We start from the raw sequence: 24193 nt of genomic DNA, 5'->3' as shown, positions 1-24193 counted from the left end.
TCACACTGGAAGGTTCTGGCCTTTGGGACTGTTCTGTTGTCAGAGATACAGCAGAGACGGTGAACAGCAGCCGTGGCCTGGTGCAGAAGACCCTGTGGGACCACTCAGAGGACAAGTGGGGAATTTACCCAGTGATGCTAGTCCCAGGCCTACCAGTGTCAGAAAATAGATTGGCACAGGAGAAGCACGGCTAATGAACAGAGATCTGTGAAGACAAGACTATGAAGGGAGTAGAGTCACTGCTCTGTTGGCCAAGGCTGCTGACTAGATGTCAGAGCTCACAGGGGAATTCTATGAAACAGCAGTTCCATCTTTACTGGATGCTGTGCCGAGTTCTCAGCACACTCCACAAGGAGGCACGGTCAACATGGTGTTTCCACTGCCAGCAATGTAATGGACACTGTGTGGGCTGTGCCTGTTTGTTTTGGTACAAAGAGATTTAATTGCATTGTGTAAAACTACACAGGCCAGGTAGAAGAACCGGCTTCCCTTGGGTCAGATCAGGCAGCAACCCTCCAACCATCAATCCCTGGAGAACCCATAGAATAGACTGACCCAAAATTCATTTCCAGCATAATTGGCCAATTCAATGATATATTCTTTCATAAGCATTATCACTTCCTCTGGTCACCATCACAGGCACCAATTAGCCCCACAGTCCCTGTAACAACCCTGCTTCTGCCCAGGTCACACGACAACGCACCCCCCCACCCCCCGGTCTGTACACAGATCACAGGGAGCTCTGCCCGATCAGGTGCTGATACTCAGAGACAAACCCGACCACGACTGAGCTCGACGGGTAGCATACTCACCGTGGAAGCTGGGCTTTGACCTGTTTCTGACACAGGCTGTGATACCTCTCGACCTTCAGGAAGCCCTGGTTCAGCAGACGCTGGCAGATTGCGTCCATCCGCTTGCATACCTGGGGCGAGAACAGAGTCACAGAGACACCACACACCAGCAGCATTGACAACAGAGACACCACACAGCATCCATTCGTTAAATAGCGTCAGCAGCATTTCACAGGTGTCCTGAAGGGGCTCCCACTGTTGGGGAGGGAGTTCCAGGTGTCAGATTCTGTGAATGACTGTGACACATTTCCAAAACATGAATTGGAGAGGAAGCTGCCTTGCTGGGATAGAATCCATGGGTTTGGGAGGTGCCATCAGTAATAACATCTCCTCCTCACTGACAAGCAACACTGGTGCACCTCAAGGGTGTGTGCTTAGCCCACTGCTTACTCTCTCTACACTCATGCCCGTGTGGCTAAGCAGAGTTCAAATGGCATCTAAATATTTGCTGATGACAAAGTCAAAGCCAAGTTTACTGTCATATGAACAAGTGCACAGGTGCAATGAAAACCTGACTTGTAGAAGGATTCAGCATTATCTAAGCAGCCTTCACAAGGAAAATAAACAATTTGCTACAAGACCACAATGGGAACTAAAGAAAAAGTTTGGTCCCAGTGTTGCTGAGAGTTCTGATAGTTGGTTGAAGAAGTAACTCTTTCTGAATCTGGTGGTGTGGGACTTCAGGCTATCTCCCATCTGACAGCAGCTATGAGAAGGACGAAGAGCCTGGAAATTTCCGATGATACTTGTTGCTGTCTTGAGGCAGTACCTCATGAGATGGAGGGGAAGGGTATGTTGTCTGAGTCCACTCCTCTCTGCAGCGTACATTCTTGCACTTTTGAACTGCCTCACCAGAACGCGATAACAAGCTGAACCTCCTTAGCTTACTGAGAGAGATGCTGACACACTTTCGGTGTAATTGTGAATGTGCAGGTTGTCCTGTATGCTAATACCCATCAATCCCCCAATGCAGACTGGCGGAGATTCGCTTTGCTGACACTAAGCGAGAGGCTGGCTTTGCAGTGGCACTTGACGAGGCGTCCTGAATCGCTCCAGTAGGCTGACTCATTGCCATCTGTGATTCATCCAACTACAGTACAGAACCTCAGGAGTGAGACAGATTGGTGTTACCACAACCACTTTGCACTCTACATCAGTAAGGCCACGGGATTGATTGCAGCCTGCAGGAGAACACACACCAATCCTCATTGAGGGTCCGTGCTGTAAAGTGCGCAGCCTCAAGCTCCTGGGCGTCACCCCAGTTGCTCCACTTCATTGGAAGTTTGAAGAAATTCAGTACGTTTCCCAAAAACTTAAATTATATGTAGAGTGGAGAGGATTCTGACGGGTTACATCACTGCCTGGTACAGAGATCCACTGCACTGAATTACAGAGGGTCATAGACTCTCAGCTCCATCACAGGAACAAATTTGCCCACCATTGAGGACACCTGCAGGAGGTGGCACCTTAAGAAGGCAGCATCCTTCACTGGAGACCCTTCCCACCTGGGACAAGCTCGCTTCTCATCACTACCATCAGGACCCACACAGAGATTCAGAAACAGCTTCTTCTGCTCCAACAGATTTCTGAAAGATCCATGAACACCACCTTTGGAATTTTTAAAGCTATTTACTTACTTCTGTAATTTACAGTAGTTTTATATCTCTGCCGCTGCAAAACAACAATTTCACATAATCTCAAGTCAATGATAATAAATCTGACCCTGTCAGAGTGATTGTAGTACACTGATCTGAGCTAGTCCCATTTGGCTTACAACCCTCTAATTTTGTTTCTATCCACGTACCTGCCTAAACGTCTTCTAAACATTGTTTTGATCCACTTCTGCAGCTTCCTCTGGCAACTCGTTCCATATACAAGCTATCCTCTGTATAAAAATGTTTGCCCTTGGGTCCTTTCTAAATCCCTTCCCTTTCACCTTACACCTATGCCCTTTTAAACTCCTGGGAAAATAACTGTGACCATCTACCTTGTCTTTGCTCCTCATGATTCTATATATATTTCTATAGTCACCCCTCAGCTTCCTGCATTTCAGAGGAAAAAAGTCTCAGCCTCTCTTTTTAACTCCAGCTGTGTAGTCCCAGTAACGTCCCTGTGAATCTTTCCTGCACCCTTTCCAGCTAAAATGACATATTTCCTCTAGTTTGGTGACCTGAACTGCACACTGTCTTACCAATGACTTGTGCGGGTATAACATGAAGATCCAACTACCGTATTCGTTGTCCTAAGTGATGATGGCACGCCTGCCAGACACTGACTTTACTAACCTATCTAGCTGTCAGGAGCTATGAACCTGTACAGTGCAGGCATCCCACACCGGTGAACGAGGGAAGGAACGGTTAGCCTGGCTATCAGTCAATCCTGGATGGTGTAGAGATTTTTTGGAATTGTCACATCGAACACAAAATGCTTCACGCTGGGACGCTGGAGTGATGTAACTGGTGTAGTTGGGGCCTTAGTTTTTTACATCAATGACAAAATCTAAGACTTTCACCAACAACAACTGATGAAAGGGCAATTTGTGATGGGGACACTGTTACTGTGCAATGGGATACAGAGTGATGGGTGAAAATCTGGGAAATGTGGGCAAGGGTGAAATCTCGGGAATGGAAAGGGGATTAGAATTTAAGTGAAGCAAGACTGCACACAAGCAAAATTAAGAGAGATCTTTTTGTTCTCGTACACAAGTCACACAAAGTTAGCAGGCAGGAATGCAAAAAGCAACTTGGCCTTCACTGCCAAGGGATTGGAGTTTAAAAATAGGGATGTTTTGTTACAATTGTATTGGGTGTTAGTGAGATTGCTCCCCTAACCTAAAAAAAATGACATTGTGGTAGGATGATTCCACAGAAACATACAAGATCCTAAAGGGATCTGACAGGGCAAATGTCAAAGTGTTTTCAACTAACAGGAGAGTCACAAAGAAGTGGATATAACCACCATATAAGGAGCCAAACTAAGGTGGGAGCAGATCCCTGGAATTCTATCCCCAAAGGAGATGAAGGTTAGATCACTATAAATGTTTAAGATGGAGACAGGCAAATACTTGAAAAAAATCAGAGAATTAAAGGTGGGGTGGGGGAGCTGGTACAGGTAGGGTTTAAACTCTGCCAAGATCATTTTCAGCAGGACAAATTTGAGGAGTGGCTACTCCTGTCCTTGGAGATGCATGCCTCCAAACCAGTGCCCAACTCTCCTCAATATGCAGGGTCTCCTCGAGAGGCACTGTCTCAGGAAGGCAACATCCTCCCCATCTGGGCCTCGTCCTCTTCTTGACGCTGTCATCAGACGGGAGGTACAGCAGCCTGAAGCTTCATCAAATGCTTGAACTTTAAAAACCCTAACCGTACCTTGTTACTTGTCTGTTCAACCTTCACTAACTTTGTGTTTATAAGCTTAATGTTGTTATCTAACTTGTGCATCTTTTATGTTAGTCTCCATTACAAAAGTCTGCATTAACTTTTGTTGTAATACTCTGTGCTGCTGCTGTAAACAGATAAATTCCACACCATTTATATCCTGGGTATGTATATCTATAAATATAAACTCAAAACCTGAAGTATTCCATCACACTTTACTTGTGCTTTGGGGTGTCATAAATTCAGGCAAAGTATATCAGGTCTCTTACACTTGCGGTTGGTTAACGGTGCCCCAGGACAGTGGGAACTTGATAACATCACTGAGCATCAAAGTGTCTTGCTAGACATGCCTGTTCCCGGTACCAATGATTAGACAGAAAGATACACGGACCTCTTAGGGTCTTGAGCCCACAAACTACCTCATTACGACCCATTACCTGCCTGCACAGCATTCTCTCGGTTACTGCAACACTTCATTCTGTTATTACCTTCCCCTCGTACAACCTCGATACACTGATGTAATAATCAGTACACAAAACACAAACCTTCACTTGTGACAACAATTAACCAGTTACCACTTTAAAATCACGACAACTAAAAGCAGAGAAGTTGTCTACGTACAAGATGACACAGAAAGGTGCTGAGAAGGATCAGCGAAGATTTATTTTACTCTGCCAGTGAGAACAGATTCAAAAGCAGCGGGAAAAGATCTGAATGAGCAGGATTGCATCTTTGAACATTATAATGTTCTATAGATTCAGGAACAGTTCCTGCTGATTATGTTCTATAGATTCAGGAACAGTTCCTGCTGATTGGAGGGTGGTTAACGTTGTCCCACTTTTCAAGAAAGGAGGGAGAGAGAAAACAGGGAATTATAGACCGGTTAGCCTGACGTCAGTGGTGGGAAAGATGCTGGAGTCAATTATAAAAGAGGAAATTACGACACATTTGGATAGCAGTAGAAGGATCAGTCCGAGTCAGCATGAAGGGAAAATCATGCTTGACTAATCTTCTGGAGTTTTTTGAGGATGTAACTATGAAAATGGACAAGGGAGAGCCAGTGGATACAGTGTACCTGGACTTCCAGAAAGCTTTTGATAAAGTCCCACATAGGAGATTAGTGGGCAAAATTAGGGCACATGGTATTGGGGGCAAAGTACTGACATGGATTGAAAATTGGCTGGCTGGCAGGAAACAAAGAGTAGCGATTAATGGGTCCCTTTCGGAATGGCAGGCTGTGACCAGTGGGGTACCGCAAGGTTCAGTGCTGGGACCGCAGCTGTTACAATATACATTAATGATTTAGATGAAGGGATTAAAAGTAACATTAGCAAATTTGCCCATGACACAAAGCTGGGTGGCAGTGTGAAATGTCAGGAGGATGTTATGAGAATGCAGGGTGACTTGGACAGGTTGGGTGAGTGGGCAAATGTATGGCAGATGCAGTTTAATGTGGATAAATGTGAGGTTATCCACTTTGGTGGCAAGAACAGGAAGGCAGATTACTATCTAAATGGAGTCAAGTTAGGAAAAGGGGAAGTACAACGAGATCTATGTTGTTCTTGTACATCAGTCAATGAAAGCAAGCATGCAGGTACAGCAGGCAGTGAAGAAAGCTAATGGCATGCTGGCCTTTATAACAAGAGGAATTGAGTATAGGAGTAAAGAGGTCCTTCTGCAGCTGTACAGGGCCCTGGTGAGACCCCACCTGGAGTATTGTGTGCAGTTTTGGTCTCCAAATTTGAGGAAGGATATTCTTGCTATTGAGGGAGTGCAGCGTAGGTTCACAAGGTTAATTCCCGGAATGGCGGGACTGTCATATGTTGAAAGATTGGAGCGACTGGGCTTGTATACACTGGAATTTAGAAGGATGAGAGGGGATCTGATTGAAACATATAAGATTATTAAGGGATTGGACACGCTGGAGGCAGGAAGCATGTTCCCGCTGATGGGTGAGTCCAGAACTAGAGGCCACAGTTTAAGAATAAGGGGTAGGCCATTTAGAACAGAGATGCGGAAAAACTTTTTCACCCAGAGTGGTGGATATGTGGAATGCTCTGCCCCAGAAGGCAGTGGAGGCCAAGTCTCTGGATGCATTCAAGAGAGAGTTAGATAGAGCTCTTATAGATAGCGGGGTCAAGGGATATGGGGAGAGGGCAGGAACGGGGTACTGATTGTGTATGATCAGCCATGATCACAGTAAATGGCGGTGCTGGCTAGAAGGGCCGAATGGCCTACTCCTGCACCTACTGTCTATTGTCTATTTGAGCGAGTACAAGTCAACAGGTCAAATGGTCTTCTTCCTGCTACGTGTATATAACCACACCTCAAATCTAACACCCCTGGGTTGTGACACCAGTGGAGACAAGTTTATTTCCATTACCACAAAGAAATGGTATGTTATCCCATTCAGCTAAGGATGCTATTAAACTGACCATCACCCCAAAGCACACCCTTTGCCCTGGGGCAGAGAACCTCCCAACACTGCCCCAGACCAGACCAACCTCCCATCAACCATCCTGAAGCTGACCACACGCAACTCACAGCACTATGTGGATGGTGGAGTTCTTACGTTACTGGGGCAGTGACGCAGAGGCCCGGACGGGAACTTAAATCCATCAGGTAGCAGCATTATTTAACTTCAGACAATCTGACTTTTTTTTAAAAAAAAGCCGATCTTGGCATTAGAATCGGAAAGGCCCCCGGTTCAGTGTCCCACCTAGCACCGGTCAGTGCGGTAACCCCAAGACCACGGAGTGAGGATGAGGAGCGGGAGTAAGGGGGTAAAGGGGGAGAGGGGGTGAAGTAGGAGGTGAAGGCGCTGACAGCGACCCCAGACACCGACCAAGAAGATCCGCACAACCAGCCTTCACACAGTCAGACAGAGAGCCCACGACCCGGGATGTCCCCACCTCAGGCCGAGGATCCACGTCCCTCTCCCCAACCCCAACCCCGACCCCGACCCCGCGCTCCCTCACCAGCCGCAGACCGCTGATCTCGTCATAAGCCATCAGCCCGAGGATGGAGTCGATGGCGACGATGGGAAGATTAAGCAACGGGTTGTCCTGGTGCAGCTGGTCAGTGCCGCCGGCGCCGGGCCCCGAATCGGCCGCTCCCTCCCCAAGCCCGGTACCACTACCTCCCGCTCGTTCAGCCGCCATCTCCCAAAGCCGCCCCGCCGGACGTGACATACTTGCTACTAACGCTCGGCCCGCCCCGGACGTGACATCACTGCGCTCGAGCTCGCCCCGCCTCGGAGTCCATCCGCCGTTTCCCGGCGTCATCACGCAGCCTGCCCGACGGGAGGCGGAGGCGAATGGTTAAAGGCGGAGAGGGGAGGGAAGGGATAGGAGGGGAGAAGGGCGGGTAAGTAAGGGAAGGGTGTAGGGGAGGGTGAGGACAAGGGTAATGAGGGGAGGGAAGGGAAGGATGTGTGGAGTGTTGAGGGGAGGGGTGAGGGAAGGGACAGTGGGGAGGATGGAGGGGCAAGGGTAATGTGGGGAGGGATGAGGAAAGGGATAGTGGGGGAGGATTATAGAAACATAGAAAACCTACAGCACAATACAGGCCCTTCAGCCCACAATGCTGTGCCGAACATGAACTTACTTTAGAAATTACCTGGGGTTACCCATACCCCTGTATTTTTCTAAACTCCATGCACCTATCCAGGAGTCTCTTTAAAGACACTATTGTATCCAACTCCAGCAGCAGCCCATTCCACGCACTCACCACTCTTTGAGTAAAAATACTTACCCTGACATCTCCTCTGTACCTACTTCCAAGCACCCTAAAACTATGCCCTCTCGTGCTAGCCATTTCAGCCCTAGGAAAAAGCCTCTGATTATCCACACGATCAATGCCTCTCATCATCTTATACACCTTTATCAGGTCACATCTCACCCTCTGCTGCTGCAAGGAAAAAAGGCCAAGTTCACTCAGCCTATTCTCATCAGGCATGTTCCCTAATCCAGGCAACATCCCTGTAAATCTCTGTACCCTTTCTATGGTCTCCACATACTTCCTGCAGTGAGGCATCCAGAATTGAGCACAGTACTCCAAGTAGGGTCTGACCAAGGTACAAAATAGCTGCAACGTTACCTCTCGGCTCCTAAACTCAGTCCCATGATTGATGAAGGCCAATGCATGATATGCCTTCTTAACCACAGAGCCAACCTGCGCAGCAGCTTTGCGTGTCCTATGGACTCAGACCCCAAGATCCCTCTGATTCTCCAAACTGCCAAGAGTCTTACCATTAATACTATATTCTGCCATCATATTTGACCTACTAAAATGAACCACCTCACACTTATCTGGGTTGAACTCCATCTGCCACTTCTCAGCTCAGTTTTCAATCCTATCAATGTCCCGTTGTAACCTCTGACAGCCCTCCACACTATCCACAACACTCTCAACCTTTGTGTCATCAGCAAACTTACTAACCCATCACTCCACTTCCTTATCCAGGTCATTTATAAAAATCACAAAGAGTGGGGATCGCAGAACAGATCCCTGAGGCACACCACTGGTCACTGACCTCCATGCAGAATATGACCCGTCTACAACCACTCTTTGGTTATGTACATATAAAGAAATCTAAAACTACAATCTAGACCCTAATCTGACACCCAGCTAATATCGCCTTCCAGCAGCTGACCTATGGCCTGAAGGCTTCAGTCTCTCATTGACATGTGAGTGTGAAGGGAGTTTCTGCTTCTCCTGTCTGGTCCCAACCTCGAGGTCATCCTGTTTTCACATTCTAGCAGCTCCAGTAGTTTGGCAAGAGTGAAACGCAGTGGGCACCAGGGCCACTGCTCCTGAGAGGCAGCAGGAGGGCATGGAACCATGAGGAGTCCGTCAGCTCCCAAGCACGTTGGGCTGTCCTCCTTCCTCTGTAGGAGAGTCACAGACCCACAACAAACTCCTCAGTCCACCACAGAAACTGGCCTCTCTTCCACTGACCTCTCACTGCCTTGCCAACGTTCTGACCTCCCCCCTCCTATTGGAAAGCCTGAAAGCACAGAACCCCAGGCTTCTATCCTGCTGTTACAAGAACATGGAGTGGTTCCCTAATACAACATGGTGAACACTTGACATCGCAATTAACCTTATTACGGCTTTGTAACTCACTGGTGAACAACCATGTGGGCTGCGAATTCTGGAGTCCACTGCTCCTTCACCTTGCAGGGACAATACCCAACAGTGCCTCCTCCAGGGGGGAGTGTAAGGTAGAGGCCTCCATGGACCTGATACGTAGCAAAGGAGAACAGGTTCACGACAGGCTTATGGCCAGTGTCTGCTGCACAACTCCATGACACCCAGCAGCATACTCCCACCTTCCACCGGGGGCAGCCCCAGCAGGGACTAATTCCTCAACTTGGGAGGGGACGTTGCTTCAGATAAAGTTGGTGTGACATGTACGGTGAAAACTTTGTTTTGCACCCTAAAGCTACAGATCATTTCATCACATCAGTACGGCGAGGAGGTAAACGTGAAAACAATAACAGAACGCAGAATAAAGTCTTTACAGCTCCTGAGTGCAGGCTGACAGTATTGTGCAAAGCAACAATGAGGCCGAGTCCCATTTTAAGGGACCATTGCATATTCTCATACACAGTGGGATGAAGTTGCATGTTTCAGGCTTTCGTACCTTCTGTTCAATGTGCAGGAGAAGATCCAGGGTGGGAGGGGTCTTTGATTATGTTACACACACAAAATGCTGGTGGAATTTGTCACAAAGGGTCTTGGCCCGAAACGTCGACAGTGCTTCTTCCTATAGTTGCTGCCTGGCCTGCTGTGTTCCACCAGCATTTTGAGTGTGTTGTTTGAATTTCCAGCATCTGCAGATTTCCTTGTGTTTGCTTTGATTATGTTGGCTGTTTTACCGAGGCAGAGGGAAGTGTAGACAGGGGAGGATAGTTTCTACAATTTGTTGAGCTGTGTCTACAACTCCCTACAATGACTGAGTGCTTGCCGTACTAAGCTCATAGTCTCATAGGCATCCAGATAACAATTGGTGAGAGTCAAAGGAGATGTCCCAACTTTTGCCAGCCTTTTGAAGAAGTAGAGGCAGCGATGAGCTTTCTCGGCCTTGGCGTTGACCAGGATGGGGCCTCTTGACCTCAGCATTGCTGAAGTAGACAGGAGCATATGTACCCCCCAACTGATCTAAGGACACAAGTTCTGTGAAGATCTGTCCTGTGCCCAACATATTGATGCAATTACAAAGAAGGTGTGATAGTGGCTATAGGGTTTTGAGGAGACATGGTTTGTCACCAAAAACACTCGCAAGTTTCTACAGATATGCTGTGCAGAGTATTCTAATTGGTTGTATCACTGTCTGGTACAGAGAGGCCACTGCACAGGATCGGAAAAAAAATTGAAACTTGTAACCGGATAGCCCTCCTCCAGGGTCTAACTATCCTGTGTTTCTGAGAGGGGACCCAGCGGGAACTGGTTCTGAGCTCTGTCATGGAAACAGGTTATCAAAAACACAAAGCAACTGTTTCCAAAGCAACAAACAATTTGTTGAAGTAACTGCGCAGGTCCAGCAGAATCTGTGGGAATTGTTGACCTTTCTGGTCTATCTCTTTATCAGTTCCAACCTAAAAATATCCACAATTCCTTTCCTTTCCACAGATGCGACTCGACGTGCTGCGTTACTGCTGCAGATTATTTGTTGCAGCAGTCCTCTGAAATGTTTCCAGGGTGAGCTCCTCACATCGTCCGCCAGGTGGCAGCACCGAGAGCCTCCTGCCGCTCCCTACCACCAGAGGGCAGCAACCCGTACCGCCGCATTCTCGCTCACCGGCTGTTGTCGGACAGTTACCCGGAAGTGCGTGTTTGATGACGTAGAAAGGGGCTTGCGGCCTGTGGATGGAATTTGAAGCCCGGACTATGAGCCCGGAACGAGTGTTGCCCGAACCCGAGGCTGAGGCCGAGGGGCAGGGCCACGGTAGCGGGTTGGGTCCGGCGGCGTGGAGCAGTGAGGAAGAGGAGGAGGAAGAGGAGGAGGAGTTGGCGGGGTCTATTCCTGAGGAAGAGCCCGGACCCGCCGCCGGTTACCGGTACCTGCCCCTGGAGCAGGAACCCGGGGTCGCTCTCGGGCATCCCGAGCCCGACATCGAGGAGCGGCTGCAGGTGGGGCTGGGTCCGGAGGGAGGGAGTGGGGTCGGGGGCTGGGGGGAATGTAGTGGAGATCGGAGGGTCGGGCCGGAGTTGAGGGTCTGAGGATAGGGTTTGGGGCCGGGGTGGAGGGGGTCAGGATAGGGTTTGGGGCCGGGGTGGAGGGGGTCAGGATAGGGTTTGGGGCCGGGGTGGAGGGGGTCAGGATAGGGTTTGGGGCCGGGGTGGAGGGGGTCAGGATAGGGTTTGGGGCCGGGGTGGAGGGGGTCAGGATAGGGTTCGGGGCGGGGGTGGAGGGCGTCAGGATAGGGTTTGGGGCCGGGGTGGAGGGGGTCAGGATAGGGTTTGGGGCCGGGGTGGAGGGGGTCAGGATAGGGTTTGGGGCCGGGGTGGAGGGGGTCAGGATAGGGTTCGGGGCGGGGGTGGAGGGCGTCAGGATAGGGTTTGGGGCCGGGGTGGAGGGGGTCAGGATAGGGTTCGGGGCGGGGTTGGAGGGGGTCAGGATAGGGTTTGGGGCCGGGGTGGAGGGGGTCAGGATAGGGTTTGGGGCCGGGGTGGAGGGGGTCAGGATAGGGTTTGGGGCCGGGGTGGAGGGCGTCAGGATAGGGTTCGGGGCGGGGGTGGAGGGCGTCAGGATAGGGTTTGGGGCCGGGGTGGAGGGGGTCAGGATAGGGTTCGGGGCGGGGGTGGAGGGCGTCAGGATAGGGTTTGGGGCCGGGGTGGAGGGGGTCAGGATAGGGTTCGGGGCGGGGTTGGAGGGGGTCAGGATAGGGTTTGGGGCCGGGGTGGAGGGGGTCAGGATAGGGTTTGGGGCCGGGGTGGAGGGCGTCAGGATAGGGTTTGGGGCCGGGGTGGAGGGGGTCAGGATAGGGTTTGGGGCCGGGGTGGAGGGCGTCAGGATAGGGTTTGGGGCCGGGGTGGAGGGGGTCAGGATAGGGTTCGGGGCGGGGTTGGAGGGGGTCAGGATAGGGTTTGGGGCCGGGGTGGAGGGGGTCAGGATAGGGTTTGGGGCCGGGGTGGAGGGGGTCAGAATAGGGTTTGGGGCCGGGGTGGAGGGGGTCAGGATAGGGTTTGGGGCCGGGGTGGAGGGGGTCAGGATAGGGTTTGGGGCATGGTTGGTGGGAGGAGGGGGTCTCGGGTCCTGATCAGGGTCAGGGTTACAATCAACCCTGGGCTGCGGAGGGTTGATTATAAACTCTGGCGCCGATCAGGGCCTGTGAGCTGAACTGTTTGGAACCAGACGCGGAAAGGCTGCCAGACAGCATGAATGTCGGGAAGATTCTGGGAAACAGCAGGTACTGGGGTCAGTCTCCCCGGTCTGTCTGAACCACAGCGTCTGCAGGAAATGTCCCACAGTCTCAGTGAAAGCTGATGGTGGACAGAAGGTAGGTCTGGACTCTTTGGATGTCATCCGTTCAACAAAGGTGGCGGGGCGCAGGGTGGATGCCCTTCAAGTTGGGAAACGTTTTGATAGACCTGAAAGGAAGAGTGTTTGCAGTTGGGAGTGAAGGTAGCCTTTCGCTGTGAGAAGGAAGCAAGAAAGAATTCAGCCGAAATTTAATTTTTCAGAAGTTGGTGAGAATATGTAACCCATCGCTGCTGGAAGCACTTGGAATAGTGTAGTTGTATTTAAGGTTAGGTTGCGCTCACCGCGAGGAAGGAGGGAAGCAGGGAACGGTTCGAGTACAGTGTCATTGGTTAGTGTGAATGAGAGCCGAACAAAGTTTTCCAGGTCACAGTTACTGACTTTGTTCATGGTGTTTGCAGGAATTGCGTCTTTACTTGCCCGAGGCACCAGTTGACAGCGAGGAGGACGAGCCTCCAGAACACAGCAGTCAGCACTCTATTCCCATGGACCCAGGTAAGGAGAAGGTGTGGTCTGGGAGGGCAGGGCAGGGGTGGAGGGAGGAATCTCTCCACTGAATTAACTGAGAAGAAATGCGAGTGGGAGGCAGCTAGTCAAGAGGGAGAGTGCAGGGTGTGGTTGGAAAAGGGACCATGTAGTAATGATGGTGAAGGCTGGTAAAAATGGACTCAAGTAATTGAAGAAATTCATAATTTTGTGAGGAAGAATCGGTGAAGGCAGTATAAATTAGAGGGAGAGGACTCGGGTTTGAAAGGCACTGGAACAGAGACATTGATATGTTTCTGTGTAGAGCACTGAGTTTGCGAGGCAGCTTGACAAAATGGTTTGAAAGCAGATTTCCTTGGGCTGTAACAACAGGCAGTGAGTAGAGGAGTCATGAAGCCAGAGAGAGCTGTATGGGCTACAACTGGAACCTTGTCCTGTGTTCTGAGTATCAGGAATGGTGAGAAGGTCTTGTTGGAGAAGAGATTTACAGAAATGATTTCAGAGATGGTGGGGCTGAACTAATGTGGACCGAAGTGGATAAACAGGATGTGCTCTCCTTGATAATAAAAGGAGATTGTGAGAATATAAAGTGTATAAGGAGAAGTTTTCAGTCCTGGAGGGTTCATGAACTATTTGGATATAGGAAGAAGACAATTGGCATAAAAACTAAAAGTGACGTTAGCAACGTTTGTTAGGTAAAGTTTGATGGTGGCTGGGGTTAGTTGGGTGTTCAAAGGCATCTGATCAAGGAAAGTGTAAAGTAAATTCATTATCAAAGTATACATGTCCATACACAACCCTGAGATTTGTTTTCTTGTGGGCATACTCAGTAAACACAACAGAATCAATGAAAAACTGCACACAAAGATGGACAAACAACCAACGTGCAAAGACAACAAACTGCAAATAAAAAATGTCGAGAACACGAGTTTTTGTAGAGTGAAGTTGTCTCCTCTACTTTAAGAGCCTAATAGTTGAGGGGTAATAACGGTTCCTGAACCTGGTGGTGTGGGTCCTCGATGATGGATGGTGTTTTCCTTGTGAATGTGCTGAGTGGTGGAGAGGGAGCTTTACCTGTGATGGATCGGACTGTATCCACTACTTGTAGATTTTTCTGTTCAAAGGCACTGGTGTTTCCATACCAGGCTGTGATGCAGCCAGTCAATATGCTCTCCACCGCACATCTATAGAAGTTCGACAAAATTTTAGATGACATGCCAAATCTGTGCAAAAGTAGAGGTGCTGCTGTGCCTTCTTTGTAATGGCATATGCTGGAGCTAGGATTGATCCTCTGAAATGATAATGCCGAGGAATTTAAGGTTGCTGACTCTGTCCACCACTGATCCCCTGATGATGATAGCTCAAGCACCTCCAGTTCCCTCCTCCTGATACTTGCTTCTGACTTTGAGAGGTTGTTGCAATGCCACCCCTCAGGCAGATATTCATTCTCCCTCCAATATGTTGATTCAGTCCACAACAGTGGACTTAAGTATGGCATTGGAGCTGTGCTTAGCCACACAGTCATAAGTATAAAGTGGTAGAGCAGGGGGCTAAGGACACTGTTTCGTGGTGCACCTTTGCTGATGGTGAGATGCTTTTGCCAATCCGAACTGATTGGGGTCCGCAAGTGAGGAAATCCAGGATTCAATTGCACAAGGAGGTATTGCAGCTTATTGAATAGTGTTGAATATAGAACTGTAGTCAATGAAGAGCAGCCTGTTGCATGCAGCTCCACTATCCAGATGTTCCAGAGTTGAGTGAAGATCCAAAGAAATAGTGTCTGCTGTTGACTTGTGATGGTAGGCAAGTGGGAATGGACTCAAGTTACTCCTCATGTATCATTACCAACCTCTCAAAGCACTTCATCACAGTGGATGTACAGTAAATGCTTGTGGTTGAGAGCCGTTGAGGCAGGTTATCATGTTCTTCTGGGGCACCAGTATATTTGAAGCATCTGGGCACTTCAGGCTGCCGAAGCACAAGATTAAAGATAGTGGTGCACACTCCAACCAGATGAGTAGCACAACTCTTCAGTACTTGGTGGGTGCCTTGTCTGAGCTGGATGTTTTCTAAGGGTTCACCCTCCTGAAGGATGCTCTTGCATTGTCCTCAGAGATGAAATCCCAGGGTCGTTGGGGGCTGTGCAAGTTCTTGAAGGTGGCTCCATGTTTTGTCAGTCTAAGTGAGCATAAAAGGCATTGAGCTGATCTGGGAGCAAAACCTTGGTGTCACGTATGCCATTTGGTTTCACTCTGTAGGTGATAGAACTCAAGCTCTGCCACAGCTGTTGAGCATCCTTCCGTGATTCAAGTTTGGTCTGGAATTGCCGCTTCACATGTGAGATTGCTTTTAATCTCTTGTATTTTACTTGACAGACCTGAACGGCACTGATCTGGTCCTCAGCTGATTGCAATCTCTTGGTTCCTCCATGGCTTCTGGTTGGGGAAGACTCCATGATCTTGTGGGGATACGCTCGTCCACGACTGTCTTTATTAAGTCCATGACAACTGTGGAGTATTCATTCAGATTCTCAGAGTCCTTGAACATGACCCAGTCCACCAACTCGAAGCAAGCCTGTAACTGCTCCTCTGTCTCCCATGACCACCTGTTTGTTGTCCTTAACACTTGAAGGAAAGTACTTGTAGGGTTAGGCAGAGGGCAGGGAAGTGGTACCAGCAGAATTATTTGTATGTAGATCCAGCGTGGACTTGGGGACTACTGACTGTAGGTACAAACCACTGCTTCACTTGTAAAGGGTGCTTGGGTGGTAGGAACAGAAAAGGTGAAAGGTGGGTTTGCTACATCTGCAGCTGATGAGGGGAATGAGTGTTGGTGGAGAAAGAGGCAGGTTGCAGAGGGAGTATTACCTTCTGGATACTTATTTAAGGTGACAGACATTAAAGATGGATGACGTGTGTTTGGGTGCCTGTTCTAGTTGGGAAAGGATCTCCTTAAATCTCAAGACATTGTGTCAATTGTGGTGGAGGGGAAACTATGCTTAAGGAAAAAGAAATCATCTCGTACTGTTGTGGAATACTGGGAGAATGGGATGGATCCCACAGGAAGCAGTCATGAATATAATCTATACCCCAAAGGGGAGTCAGATGATCAATGGATGTTTTACTTATGGTGGGGAATCCATTACCTGAGGGTGTTGGTTTAAAATGGGGTGGGGGGGTAGGTTTGAAAAAAAACCTGTGGCAAATTTTTGTCACCTAGAGTGGAATGAGCTGCTCGAGATAGTGGTACAAGTTATGAAATTTAAAAGGCATCTGGAGTGGAGCACTTACAGGCAATGTTTAGAGAGATGTGGCCAAATACAGGCAGGTGGGACTAGTTCAAACAGTTGGGCTGAAGGGCACGTTTCTTACTGGCACTCAGACTGACTATTTGAAAGTGAGAACAGAGAAATTGGCAGCAAGCATTCAAGCTTTGGAAACAGCATTAATTCAGTCATGACTGGATTGGGGAAGTTTACAGAGAACTGTTCTGGACACTTTGGAGCCATGAATACCTTGTGCTGTGTAACAGCCGATGAGCAGGAGTGAGGATGTCAGGGTGAGAATGATATGGGTCAGGTGGAGTTTTGTACTGGAGCTAGTCAGTAGGTCTTCAAGGACCAAGGAAAGGCCCATTTCATATTTTGACTCTTTCCTCCTGCCTGCTCTCTCATCTATTTACATGTGACACCTTATACCTTATGTTACTTTGGCGGTTTCTTATCCCAACTGTATTATCACCAAGAACGTCCAGTCCCTCTACACTTCCATAGTGGGATGGTTAAGTAGAAAGTAGAGTCACTGAGTTGTTCAGCACAAACAGCCTCTTTGGTACATTAAGTCCATGCTGGCCAACATGTCCCATTTGCTAGCTTTTGACCTGCAAGTTAAATCTCTTCAATCTATTGTAATACTGTAAATGCCTGCCCTTTTGTATGTCTGTAATCATTTAAACTATTATCACAATCTACCTTGGACAATGCACCTCACAATGTTACATAATTATTTAGCTGTTGCATTCTGAAATGTGGCCAATTGTGAAGGCATACACTCTCTCCAGGAGTGTCCAGGATTCTTGAGGCTTGCACAGATAGCATTTTTTCCTCTAGTTTATAATTTCCTTTCTCTCTTCTAGAACATGTGGAATTGGTGAAGAGGACCATGGCTGCAATCAAATTTCCCAGCTTAGGTGTTCCAGCTTGGGCCCAGGAAATCTCGGATGAGCAGTGGCAGTCTGTTGTCCGACAAACAATAGAGAACAGGCGGTCAGTGGTGGCAGCTAAAGAGTAACCTATGCCCAATCAATGCCCTCTTCTCCATCCCTGCATCACAACTGTAAAATGGAAATGGACCGTGCTAGGGGAAGTTAGGGGAGTATACCAGCCTAGGGGCTGGTTGCAATGTTTTCTGGCTTTTGGGACCCAAGGAGTTTTGTGAAGCTTTGTGGCTGAATTTACTCCCAGGGAGTTCTGAGGTGCAGAAACTGCCTCAGGCCCCACCCTTTCAAGAATATGGAATCCAATTTCATCAACCCTCTGCCATTAAGTTCATGGAGGAGGGCTCAGTGGCACCAGTGCATCATGTTCATTTTCTTTGGAACAAGGTCTGCATTTCTGTTATGGAGACACCGCCAATGATTAGCAAGAACACAGCTAAGGGGTCCCGATGAGGAATTCACACTCACTCAATGCATGCTCCTTGCATGGTTAAAAAACAGCCACAAACTTCTCCTTTAAGAGACCCAGTTTATTTTTCTTCTGTACATAGATGAACATCTGTACAAAATGACATTTCAATACTATGTAATGCTCTACCTAAAATAAAGTACAACATATGTACAAATTAACTGTAAGCAGCTTAATAGTGTCAGTGAGAAAGTTAAAGACATTTCATTTTTGGGTAGCTCCCTTCAATGACCTGAGAGCATCCCAGTAAGTTTACATGAAATGCATTTACAGTTAGCTCCCTGCATTTAACCATGAAGTGCTTATACTGTGATTGACCCAGACCCTTTCATGCCTTAGGCCATTGCAACCCCAGCCAGCACTATCCCCAGACTGCTCTTCTTGGCTGAGAATAATACTGCAGGCCCCCAGTAATTCCCAGTGCTGGAATTGGCAGGCTACCAGTAAACACCAACTTACAACTGCTAGACTTGTTTATAACAGTACTTTTACAACATTTAAAAGTTGAGTATTTTTTTTCATTTACAAAGCTCTCTGGATCAGCTATGAATGATTAATAGATTTATCATTGGGAGATACTGATACAGAAGTCCATGTAAGAAAGAATGGTAGAGTCATACATTAACCCTCAAGTGTTTCTGCCTGTGCTGGTATCCCAATAATCAACAAAACCAGGGGCAGCAAAGACACTACATTTTGCTTCTATTCCTCACTGGCATTGTCCATTATTCCTCAATGGTTACCCCACACCAGCAAAAAAAGTCCACTGGTTAGTATGTGCGATTCATTTACAGTTTGGAACTTCAGTGGAACAATAGTGAGGGAAAAAGCTAAATGAGTGGTCTGGGTTGTGTACTTTCAGCTCTTTGACTCGTTTATTCTAAACCCACCACCACTATTTCAGTAGCTAACCCTTGTCTTAGTGATAATATACACTTAAGTAAGCTGACATATAATTCATTGGCATTTACCAATGCTGTTGTTGAAATGGATATTGGTAATGTGGAAATTTGAAATAAAAACAGTAAATGCTGCAAGCATTCAGCAGTTAACTCTTCCAGACTTGAATGGGGAAACAACTTTACTCTTAAGTTTCCTCCACATCAGAAAGTTTAGTCAAGACCATCTCTATCTGTATCCAGCAGGGATGCTTCCGATGGTAATTAAGGTCAGCAAATCCAGGAATTGCCCTCAATACCAGCCATACATTTCAGCACTAACTGATTAATGGGACTGGTCCTGATAGAATTTACACCATTAATCAGTCTGAGTGGGCAGAACAGCAAAGCCGGTACTGTTGCTGCACACAAGTTAGTAAACTGTGAAAAAGGCAAGACTAGAATTTTTCCCTACCGTACAGAAAGGAGGGAGTGGCACTGCAGACTGAACTTGAAATGGCGTCAGGAAAATCTTACACAGACCAACAGTGGTCAACATCTGGAACCAGTTCTTCACTAAAGCAGACCCCAGAATTATATTAAAAACTATATTTGTTGCAGTGAGCTGAAACAGTTTACAAACTGATGTACAGTGTGACCAGGGTGGGAAGAAGCACCTCAATGAATATGTTGCAGTATGGTGGGGGTGAGGAAGATTACAATTTATTTTTGTTAACCACAAAAGTCTGAAGTAAACTTCCATACCATACTCTTCATTGCCATGATACAAAATGGAATCAAACTCCACCCACATTAAGGAATTAAAACACAAGCAAATATCAGATGCCAGTGCTCAAGACACATTTTTACAGTAAAAAATGAACCCCTAAATTAAGCTAGGGACATTGGTACTTAAAGCCTGGACTGGGCAGGAATCACAAATAACTATTTGCAAAAAAATAGCAGTGGCCAGAACTGCCATCTCCCAGCAGTAACAGTTGTACCACCATTGAGCAGAATGACCCGACACAGCTTGCACTGTCCCAGGTTCCATGTATCCAACTTTGGAATGATCATACATCGGAGTAGGAGGTCTGTATTGGGAGTTATTTAGAGACTGGATGAGACCAGAGCTTTATTTGTCTCCTAACTATTACAACATACAGTACACATGGACAACATTCAACAAAAGGTGGCTGGACAAGACTATACCTTTATTTTACATTACCAGTCAATTGAATTAATTGACAATCAGTCTAAGGATTTGAAATACATTGCTTCAATTCATAATTAACTTAAATTTGGGTGAGGCAAGCATCATAATATGGGGCAGACTGACAGCTTCCCCTGCATAACTGGACTTGGAAGCTGAGGCAACCTTGTGCCAGGTTCATACAGAGGTGGGTATATGTAAACAGTCTGAGTTCAGCCTAATCATAAAATGATTCCAATTAAAACAAGATTCTTCAATTTATACACTCTAATTGAGCTCTATTGATCCTGAGACACTGACTTTCCCAGGGTCACGACTCCCATCCCCTGGGTAAGTAACTCTCCTACCCAACTAGTTCAACAGCCCTCCACACTGCTGCCCCCTCTACCTCCCTTTATACCTACACTTGTCCACCCTATCCATTCACCTCCTTGTGTCATCAAACTCAAAGTAGGAATGCAGGATAAGACACTGAACTCTGTGCCTGGATCATCCCAGTGGGCAGCTGAGGCTGGATATATCATCCAACAATAAATACTACAGAGCATCCCCTGTACTGTATCAGCCTCTCCACTCCATGATTATTGAACAAGCTCACCAAAACACCAGCCTCAATCACTCAGTTCAGTCTGCGTCAGCCTGGAACCCACATTTTGGTGACTTAAGTTGCTTCAAGGATTTTGTATCATTGGGGAGCAGAGCAAAGTCCTCAGTGGATATTGGGATCAGCATGAATACATTTTTGGCAAAACAATGATTTCAGTTAGCATTTTAACATTCTGTACACTGAATGAAGAAACAGCCAAGGTCAGGGATAGAGCCCGTACACTTGGTAGCTGCCAACCCAACACCAGAAAGGTGAGTGTATTTGTTTTCCTAAAGCTAAACATGAGTTACTGTGAAACTATCACTACTTGTGATACAGGCTTGTCCAGGGCACGGCTGAGAAAAATACCTTGTTTTTGTTGACCTGGTAAAAAATGCAAAAAAAGACAAACTGCTACTACCCACCATCTTGTCACTATCTGTGGGACTTTGGACTCGGTGAATAGAAGTGCAAAGGAAAATAATTTTGGATATCCATCCTTGGGCAAAAGGGATCTGTACAGAAAGGCTCCATACCCCTCTGGCCACAACCTCCCCAAAAATAAACCACAACTCCATTCAGTTTGAGCAGCTGAAGCATACACTCCACTTTTATTGTCTACACATGTGAACAGTATTTAGAAAACACCCTCCTAAATACTATTGTGGATGAAGTCAACTGCCCTTCTCACTCTTTGTAAAGTACCTGGATTTTCAAAGTTGAACAAGCTTGGGAGCTCAGCACAGACCATGTCTTCTCTGCTTCATGTTGGGGCTTATAGGTACTTAATGAAATGGTCTTTTCACTTAATACTTTACATGTGTCTGTTAAAAGAACTGGTAATACCAGAGCCATTTTTGTTTAGTTATGGGATAGGCAGTGCACTATAGCTCCATAGAAACTTGACCTTCAGTGTAATGCAGCATGATCTACAAAATCAGGATCGGTCATTAAAATGTGACATTTAACCCCCTCCTTCCCATGCTATTCACTCTTGTTAGGGGCTGGTCTAGTCTCGTGACAGTACCATACTGCAGGAAGAAAGTTTCTCTCCTACACTGAGCCATTTCATATATCCATCATTCATAGAATGTCACATAGTTGTGATTCCACAAAGGTTCAAAACACACACAACAGGGAAAGCCACAAATGAGAGGAAAATGGACCTAAATTCAGGGGTCAAAAAATGTCAGTTTTACAAGTGAAACCACCCACCATTCAGAGAGGCTAATGCCAGATTAGCTGCATCACCTGATGGTGGGGAGGGGATGCAAAACGACTAAACTGGAAGTCACTTTTATGCCTGGGCTGAGATTGGACAGAAAACCATCAGCTTCGGCTGTCTCAGGTACTTAGAGGTGATTTGAGGCTGGTGGGGTAAATAAAGAAAGACAGGAAATTGCCCGCTTACTATTCCAGAAAGTGCAGTGTTTGGCAGGGATGGAGTGACACATTCAATGGCTAAGTAACTGAACCTCACTCACACCCAGTGCCTAGAGGAAACAAAAGAGAAGAGATTCCAAAAGCACCCGGCCCTGCCAGGCACTCAGTACCCACTGTACAAAACTAGGCTCATCTGTCACAGTGATTTTAATTGCATGATAACATCTTTAAGGGTGAACTGGCTACTAAGATCACAAAAAAACTCAGAGGTGACCAGCTGACTGGTCAGTGAACAGAAAGACCACAGTCACTTGGGACAGTGCAGGCTGGACATTGGTCAGAGCCATTTGACAGTGGATAACGCAGGCCCAAGACTGGACAAGTTGATACTCTCTCAGTAAGATGCAGTGGCTGTGTTCCACTGTCTTCAGTTACTTGGGAGTCTGCAGTCAGCCACAGCTTTCTGAGAACGCCACAAAAACCCAACTCTCTTCCAGGGCAAACAAAAACAGTTCAAGATAGATACTGGGAGAGCTGTCTAAGACCAGGCAAGAAACAGCAGCAAAGGGGGATAAACATAAAAGAAGTTGGTTACAAAAGGGAAGGACACAGCTTTACATAAACACTGATCAACAGTTCATTCTATGCTTTACACGACAGACGGTGTCTGCTCATATCCTGGTGCCAGGGGATTGTTAGGGGGTGTGCAGTTGCTGCACGTCAGAGAGCCTCCTGGTTTGAGCTGAGGAACTCCTCTGGCCGCTTGTGTGCTTCAAGGGCCTTTATAGTGTACACATCTTGGGGCAGGTCTGACTTCCGGCGTAGCAGGGTCTTCTCCTTCTTCATGTCCTTCTTCACCTGTAAGAAGAGTTTCATGGCATCAAACTTCAACAAATCAACTCAAATCCTCACATCTGCTCACCACCCTTTACAACTCCTCACCAGCCCCACATTTCTCAAGACTCTCCACCTCCCCGCAAAACTGCAACAATCCCACACACCTCCTGGCATCTCCCAACCACCTCCAACACCTTTCCTATATACCTGGACCTACCTATTCACTCAATCACCAGGTATACACAAGGTTTATACCTTTGGGAGGTATACACAAACCTCCCAAACCTTGACCCCAGTTCTGAAATTTAGATGGAACAATCCCCCCCCACCCCCGTGTGAACTAACCCTCTGCAGAGTGTTCATTGTAAATGAGATTAGGGCATACTAAAAATGACCACTGATGTGCTCTAACCCCACAGCTCTGAAGAGGGAGCTAATAAATACCACTGTCTTCAGAGCAGCCCAATGTTCTGGGACCACACTGTAGCCAGCAATCAATGGTGATGGATAATTACACAGCTAATGGGAGAAGGTGGCTGTGAGAACCTCCCTCAGACAGCAGATCCAAGCACTTCAGTGCCGAAGTCCTCCTCTGTCCTGAAACCTTTCAGATGTTGCCTGATCTGCTGAATACTTCCAGCAACTTCTGGTTTTGCCAAAGTCAAAGCTGAAAAATTTGCAACCTCTGAGATCTGCTTCACACTGAGCTCTCTGCCTTAAGAGCCAGAACTGAGCTGATTTGATTGAGAACAAATGAAAAGAAAGGCAGAGAGTTTTGGACAATGCAAAGGTTATGGAACAAGGAACATCTTATCTGTAGATTAAATAAAACACAAAGTTCTGGAAGTACTCAGCAAGTCAGGCAGTATCTGTGGAGTGAGAAACTGCTGATGAAGGTTGATGACCTTTATCAAAATTAGGACAGATTAGAAATCAGATAAGGGAAAAGTGAGGACAAATGGAATGAATGCCCCTGAAGAACTGAGAGGGAGGAGAACAATGTGTCTGATGACCACGTAATTGTAGGTGTGGAAGAGAACTATCTATTGAATGTGAAAGACAATAGCAAGGGTACATCCACTATCAGTTCTCATTATGCTACTTGCCACACTAGTTGAGGTATCATCCCTCCACCACTTCCTGCACTTCTCAGATTCCACCCAGAACAAGGAGAGGATCTCACTTTCCACCCTATCCCTCTACATTTAACAGGTTGTCATTTCCATCATCTTTGCACATGACACCCATATCAGCATTATGAAGGGACTATTTCTTCTGTTACTCCCTGCTCCATTCTTCATCTCCCCTGACAGCTGCTCTTCTTACTGCCCATTTACCATTTCCCATCCCACAATCCATTGGTCCAAATACTCCTTCCAGGTAGAAAAGAGATGCAGATCACTTCTTTCA

General features: G+C 47.2%; 3 protein-coding genes across 7 annotated transcripts in view; 1 reads left to right on the top strand and 2 right to left on the bottom strand.

Moving 5' to 3' along the window:
• fbxo28 (F-box protein 28) overlaps window positions 1-7398 on the bottom strand; it is a 33253-nt gene extending 25855 nt beyond the window's left edge. Inside the window, exons 1-2 of the mRNA XM_073056235.1 lie at window positions 7207-7398; window positions 813-922 (exon numbers count right to left, since the gene is read on the bottom strand). Coding sequence (XP_072912336.1) covers window positions 813-922; window positions 7207-7389 — 293 coding nt within the window. The 5' untranslated portion in view covers window positions 7390-7398. The remainder of the gene's footprint in view (window positions 1-812; window positions 923-7206) is intronic.
• A 3484-nt stretch (window positions 7399-10882) lies between these two features.
• mea1 (male-enhanced antigen 1) lies at window positions 10883-18047 on the top strand. Its single transcript, XM_073056238.1, has 3 exons — window positions 10883-11365; window positions 13118-13211; window positions 17337-18047. The coding sequence occupies exons 1-3, from the start codon at window positions 11102-11104 to the stop codon at window positions 17489-17491; spliced, it is 513 nt and encodes a 170-aa protein (XP_072912339.1). The 5' UTR covers window positions 10883-11101; the 3' UTR covers window positions 17492-18047.
• The window catches only part of ppp2r5d (protein phosphatase 2, regulatory subunit B', delta), a 232454-nt gene continuing 226193 nt past the window's right edge, over window positions 17933-24193 (bottom strand). For 4 of the 5 annotated variants that reach the window (XM_073056220.1, XM_073056221.1, XM_073056223.1 and 1 more), the window contains one exon: window positions 17933-22804. In XM_073056220.1, coding sequence (XP_072912321.1) covers window positions 22667-22804 — 138 coding nt within the window. In that variant the 3' untranslated portion in view covers window positions 17933-22666. The remainder of the gene's footprint in view (window positions 22805-24193) is intronic. The other variant, XR_012100241.1, reaches the window with a different exon arrangement.

Source organism: Hemitrygon akajei, chromosome 9 (assembly GCF_048418815.1).
Source record: "Hemitrygon akajei chromosome 9, sHemAka1.3, whole genome shotgun sequence".
NCBI classification, from domain to species: Eukaryota; Metazoa; Chordata; class Chondrichthyes; order Myliobatiformes; family Dasyatidae; genus Hemitrygon; species Hemitrygon akajei.
Note: the sequence above shows the minus strand (reverse complement) of the source record. Positions and strands in the feature narration are given on the sequence as shown.